This window comes from Garra rufa, chromosome 25 (genome assembly GCF_049309525.1).
Source record: "Garra rufa chromosome 25, GarRuf1.0, whole genome shotgun sequence".
NCBI classification, from domain to species: Eukaryota; Metazoa; Chordata; class Actinopteri; order Cypriniformes; family Cyprinidae; genus Garra; species Garra rufa.
Genome location: NC_133385.1, coordinates 15789721 through 15796817, shown reverse-complemented (window position 1 = coordinate 15796817; position 7097 = coordinate 15789721). Strand labels below are relative to the sequence as shown.

The window sequence follows — 7097 nt, the reverse complement described above, 5'->3', positions numbered from 1 at the left end:
ACTGCCCTTCAGAGGCTCCAGAAGATAGTTACATGTTTTCCAAAAGACAAAATAAGTTAAACTTACCCTGATGTTCAAATTCTAAAAGTTTTCACCCCCTGTCTGTTAATGCTTTTAATGCATGCTGTTTCCTTCTAGAGCATTAGTGAGCGATTGAACTTTCTGTAAGAGCTGCATATGATTCCCTCATTTGTCCTCAGTGTGAAAAGATGGATCTCAAAATCATACAGTCACTGTTGGAAAGGGTTCAAATACACAAAAATACTGGAAACCAAAGAATTTGTGGGACCTGAGGGATTTTTCAGAAGAACAGCAGGCAGTTTAACTGTTCAGGTCAAACAAGGGACTCATAAACAACTATCACTAAACAAAAACACAGCTGTGGACCATTCAGGTAGCAACACAGTTTTAAGAATCAACATTCAAAACTTTCGAACAGGTCATTTTTATAAATTCAACTATTATTTTCTCTTGTGAACTATATGTCTTTTATGTGAAATATCTTATTCAGGTAAGTACTAAATAAACATTAACAAGCATTTTGTATGATCCCTCTTATTTAGGTAAAATAATTAACATTTTGCATATTCTAAAAGAGGGGTGTAAACTTTTGACCTCAACTGTTTATGGCATGCAAGATAAATCTATTAAAATTACCTTTAAATTTGATTATTTAGACATAGGACTTATTTTAAAAAAAAATGACAATCCTTTAAAGTAATCAACAGAGTTGAGTTCATTTCTTCACAAAGTCTCTGCAAGCACACTTGATGACTTCCCTAATTACATTATTTAGGTGGTATAGCTCAGAAGCACAGTAGAGCACTGCTTTATTCAAAGGAGCCTGTGGCAGGTCATTTCAATAGGAAGACTTAGTGAATAAGAAATAGTGTATTTATGTGAAATGCACTGAGTGTTATTAGCTCAATGCAATTTTAGCACATACAGCAACACCCACGCATAAAGAGGAAGGTGGTTCAGAGGCAAAGCGTTATTATACTTAGAAAAGGCTGCGTCACTGGCCCAGAGAATCAGCAGAGGGGATTTCTTTCAAAAGGAAAACTAATTCACCATCGCTATATAATGGACAGCTAGCAGTTCCAACCACATATTCTTACTTTCTCTCTCTTGTGGTGCATCATACTTGGAGAATGAAGACCTTCATGAAGACTTCATTAGTTTTTCTGATGCTGTGCTGTGCTCTGCAACTTAGTACCTCATCTGGTGAGTATCATATTTGTGACCCTGGACCACAAAACCAATCTTAAGTAGCACGGGTGTATTTGTAGTAATAGCCAAGAATACATTGTATGGGTCAAAATGATTGATTTTCCTTTTATGTCAAAAATCATTAGGATATTATGTAAAGATCCTGTTCCATTAAGATATATTGTAAGTTTTCTACTGTAAATATATCAAAAACTTAATTCTGAGTAGTAATAAGCATTGCTAAGAACTTCATTCGGACAACTTTAAAGGCGACTTCAGTTGACCTCTCCTTATGACTGGTTTTGTGGTCCAGGGTTTGTTCTCTGTCATAAATTGTAAAGTGATTCAGGGTCTAAATTCAAACTTGGCCAGGGAAACTTTATTTAAACAATCTAAAACAGATTTTTAGTTATCTCTTTTTGAAAACATTGGGAAACCCTTTTTTAATTTGCAGAGAAATATAACATAATGTTTAATAATGCAATGTAAACCCTTTCACTTTTCAGGTCTTTCTGCAATTGATAGCGCAAACAGTGTCTGCTGCTTTGAAGAAACCAGTATCAGTAAAATACCTCTGAAACGTTTGCAGTCTTATTTCTGGACAAGTAGCATTTGCCCTCTCAAACACATTGTGTGAGTATTCTCTATAAATATTTACATGTTCGTCTATATTGCTTTAGTATTTACTCAAATTCATATTGCTTTAATGCTTTTGTCTGTAATCTGCTGTAGGTTCTTAACAGTTCAAAAGAGAAAATTCTGTGTGAAGCCTGAAAATGGCTGGGTCCAGCGGGCTATAAACCACATAAACAAGAAACGTGTGTCAAATTCAAGAAGATGAAACTTGGAAGAAAGTTCCTACACCTGCACAGATATACACACACTCCTGTATATAGGAGTAACATTATAATAAAAGTTGTGAGTGTGTATTGTAATATTTTAGAGTGTTATTGTTGTATGTACATTATTTAACTTATGATCTATATGTCATTAAAAAAACTTAATTGTTCTGATGTAACTTTAAATCAGCTGTATTATTATTGTATTATTATGATCATTACTATGTAGTTTATCATTATTATGTATTATTGTAATAAAAAAACATTAGCCTAATATTAATTTTAAGAAGCCTGATTTATTTCAATTGATGCATGTTGTTTCCAAGTCATCTATTTTATGAACAAAAGAATATCTAATATTTCAATATTCTCAAGGCATTAGTAGTAGTACTTGTCTTAGCAGTAGGTTATGTGTGTAGTATGTAAACAGGACAACTGCTATTTGAATATTCCATCAGAGGAATATAATTAATAATAATATAATGCTGCACAATGAATTTCTTTATTTGTTATAATGAGCACAACCTAACTTTTGAGCGGTTAGTGGATTCTAACTCTGATTGGCTGTAGCGTTCAAAAAAAACCCACAGATATTTCTGTGATTGGGTTAAATTCACTGGGTCCAGCGGTCTATAAACTACATAGACAAGACGCCTGTGTCAAATTTAAGAAAATTAAACTTGGAAGAAAGTTCCTACACCTGTACAGATGTACACACACTTCTGTATATATGAGTAACATTACAAAAAAATTGCATTTTGTTATGACAAATAGGAAAAGTTGCTACTACTGTTTTAATATTCCACTAGAGGGCAGACGTAGCCTACACCATTACAGATTATCAATCGCATTATCTCTTCCAAATCTGTTAATATTTAAAAATTCTAGCTATTTTTCTTTTCATATTTGATATCTTGTTGCTGACATAATTTGCTTTTTTTTTATATTAATTAAGATATTAGTCTAATATTTCACCTACCTGACCGGAAATTATAAGAACAAACACGAATGTTGTCAAGATTCTTGCCCTGGAAATCCTGATTCAATTTGACCAACCTTCTTTTTTACGCCAAACAATTTAATTTTTGTTTCATCTGACCATAAAACACAAGACCAGAAGTCTTCTTCCTTGTCCAGATGAGCATTTGCAAAGGCCAAGCGGACTTTATCTGTGCCTTATCTGGAGAAGTGGTGTCATCCTTGGTCTGCGTCTGTGGAACCCAGTGGTGTGCAGTGTCCGTTGGACTGTCTGCCTTGAGATGTTGCCACCAGCAGAGCCCAGATTCATCAGGATGGCCTTGGTGGTGATCCTTGGACTCTTTTTTACCTCTCTCACTATCCTCCTGGCCAGCACAGGTGTAAATTTTGGCTTCCGACCACGTCCTCTGAGATTTTTCACAGTGTGGAACGTCTTGTATTTTTTAATAATAATTTGCACTATAGCCACTGGAACTTCAAAACATTTAGATATGGTCTTATAGCCCTTTCCTGACTTGTGAGCAGCCACAATGCGCATCCACAGTCCCTCAGTGAGGGGGACTTTGTCCTTTGTCTTAGCCATGACTGTCCACAAACCAACAGCAGAGAGCTTCTGCTTTTCACCTGTTGAGTTGATTAAAACAGCTGTTCCATATTAATCATTGTAATTAAAATGCTTTAGAACAGCTTGGACTTTTTGGAATCGTATAGAACTTTGGATTTTCCCATAGACTGACAGTTTGCAAAGGGTATGAATCATTTGGACATGACACTTTTTGTTCAAATTTAAATAAAAACTGAGAAATTTTGGGAGAAGCCTGTGTCATTTCCGGTCAAAAAAACCTTGCTGGTTGAATAAAAATAACTTTAAGTAAGAATTTGCCTGGGGTATGAATATTTTCGGGCTTGACTGTATATACATGCTTTAATATGATGTGAGGTTCAATAGTGATGGCTTAATTTTATTAAAGTACATGTCACAGCCCATATTTCTTTACTTTAACTTGAGTACAAAAGAGTCTTCTACTTGAGTGATGGATGTGTTTGCCATATTTGGCGATATGCATGGGCGTTTTGGTTTTTGCCACTCTGTAAATAATTTCCCCCTGCTCATATGCAATTTTAGCACATAGCAACACCTTTGCATACAGAGCGTGTTAGAGGCTTTCGGAACGGAATTTTGTTATAATTAGGAATATAGACAAGTGACGCAGTTTTTTTTTTTTACTCCAAATCTATTTCACCATCTCTATATAAAAGACTGCTGCCAGTTCACCACATACATACATTACTTTCTCTATCTCTCGTGTGGCGTTTATCATACCTGAAGAATGAAGACCTTCATGAAGACTTCATCACTGTTTCTGATGCTCTGCTGTGCTCTGCAACTTAACACCTCAGCTGGTGAGTGTGTTTCTGTCATATTTGTCATATGTCATTTAAAGAAACTTAATTTAAACAATCTAAAACAGTTCTCTTTCTGAAATTGTTGGATAGCCCTTATTTACGCTTTATTTTAAAAACCTAGAAAATATAACATGTTGAATCACATTGTAATAGTGAACTTTTCACGATTTCAGGTACTAATGCAATCACGAGTGCTAACAGTATCTGCTGCTTTAATGAATTAAATATCAGAATACCTATGAAACGACTGGAGTCTTATTTTTGGACAAGCAGCAGTTGCCCTTTTAAACACATTGTGTGAGTATCCTCTCGATATATTTAGATGTACACTTATATTGTTCCTAATATTCGTGTTCATGTAGTTTTAATGATTTTGTCTGTAATCTGCTCTATAGATTTGTAACAGCTCCAGATCCCAAGAAACAGATGAAAGAAAAGATTCAGAAGAATTTATTCTGCATGGACCCTGAATATAAGTGGGTCCGGAGGGCCGTTAACTACTTAGACAAGAAACAGGCTTGAAATTTAACAAACTGAAACTTTCTACCAAAATAAATTTTCAGCATTTACACAGATACACACATATATTTTTATATATGAGTAAAAATTGGTACTGAATTGTGACATACACTGTCCTTCATTTTTTATGTTTTTTAAAGAAGACTTTCTGCTCATCAAGGCTGTTTATTTGATTAAAAATACAGAAAAAAACTGTAATATTGTGAAATATTATTTCAATTTAAAATAGTGGTTTTCTGTTTTAATATACTGTAAAGAAGAATTTATTCCTGTGATGCAAAGCAGATTTTTACATCATTACTCCAGTCTTTAGTGTCACATAATCCTTCAGAAATCATTTTAATATGCTGATTTATTATCAATGTTGGAAACATTAGAAACTAATGGTTGTTTTTTAAACTTGTGATACTTTTTTCAGGACTTTTTGATGAATGAAACATTAAAAAGAACAGCATTTATTTAAAATTGAAATCTTTTGTAACAATATACACTACCGTTCAAAGTTTGGGGTCCGTACATTTTTTTTATTTGTTTGAAAGAAATTAATGCTGTCATTCAGTGTTAAATTGATAAAATGTTATAGTAAAGACTTATATTGTTATGAAAGATTTATATTTTGAATAAATGCTGTCTTTTTAACCTTTTATTTATCAAAGAATCGTAACAAAAACAGTACAGGTTAAATATTAGAATGATTTCTGAAGGAATGCAACACTGAAAACTTTCAAACAGCAGTGTATCAGAGAGTTACTTTTATAATGTGTATTGTTCAAATATGTTGATCTCATCATTATCCGTAATATTATGTTGAAAGGCTACTGATTTGATGTAAATTTTAAATTAGCTGTATAATTATGACTAATAGAGAATATTGCATACAGAATTGATCATATGTTTGGAATTTGTTTTAGTGTAATCTACAATTTCATTTCAATATTTACATTACGATTTACATCAGTTTAAGTTACTTTTTTTAATTAGATTGTATCAAGTAGCAGTTAGTGAAACTAATATGTACTTCAAATATTTTAATAAAAATAGTTTACATTTACTGAAAAGTGTCTTTGATTTATTTCTTTTTACTGATTTACACAATGTTGTCGCCAAGTAAACTTATTGAAAAACAACCCACAATTATCAAGTCAAGTTACCTTAATTTATATATCGCTTTATACAATAGAGTTTGTTTCAAAGCAGCTTTACAGTGATAAACAAATCAAATAGTAATTCAATGATGCAAGCACAATTTAGTTCTGCTGTAAAGCAGCTTTAAGAAGAAATTAACAGTCATTATTCAGTTGAAATCAGTTCATTGTTAATATATTTTCCGGGACTTATAAGGAGAATAATAAAGTAAAAAAACAATAAAAGTCTATGTAATATTCCCATTTAGATAACTAAGTAAACGCGTGTGTTTAATTTTTCCTCAGTCCTTGTACGTGCCACTACAAATACCACAATCCTTTGTCAAATCCAACGATCCAATGAAATGCGAAGGTGGGCGGGATTCTATGACATCACTACAAGCGGCCAGTCGCTGACCAATAGGGCTTGAATTCTCTAGGAGGAGGACAATCGCCTTTCATGCTTGCAGCATTGTAACATTTTTCCCCGGCCGATGCTCGCATGCTTGTTTGTGTCCTATACACGTTTACCTCCCTTAAAAATCCATTCATTTAGTCCAAATCCGAAACAGCCGTACGGGTTCATCATCGCTTCTGCACTCGACCCTTTCTGAGTCGACTCATCTTTTTATGCCTGGTCTATTGGGATACAGAGTGGGTGTTGTCACAGGACAATGATCGAGAGACCCGACTCAGCTGTTTCCAGCGTTGCAGTGAGTACAATTTTAATGCATTTAGCTAAATCTGTCCAGAAAATACATTTGAAGCACATCTGGTTTATGTATTCATGGATTTGCATGGTGGTGGGCGAATTGATTCCTAGCGTGACTGTCTCTCTAATCATCTATATGCTATGGCAAGCCGTTTTTACATTTATTGCTTAAAACTATTTACCATCTGTTTTAGTATAAATTTGACCAATTACGATTCAGTAGATGCTAGTGTTTATTCCAATGTTATCTAACAGTACTCTTTCATTACATACAACTATTTATTATTTTTCTGCTAGTCACTACCAAGT

General features: G+C 33.7%; 1 protein-coding gene across 1 annotated transcript; it reads left to right on the top strand.

The window, feature by feature from the left end:
* Nucleotides 1-4336: 4336 nt before the first annotated feature.
* On the top strand, nt 4337-4955 carry LOC141301355 (eotaxin). Its single transcript, XM_073831597.1, has 3 exons — nt 4337-4430; nt 4607-4730; nt 4829-4955. Exons 1-3 carry the CDS (start codon nt 4358-4360, stop codon nt 4953-4955), a joined length of 324 nt encoding a protein of 107 aa, XP_073687698.1. The 5' UTR covers nt 4337-4357.
* Nucleotides 4956-7097: the final 2142 nt, after the last annotated feature.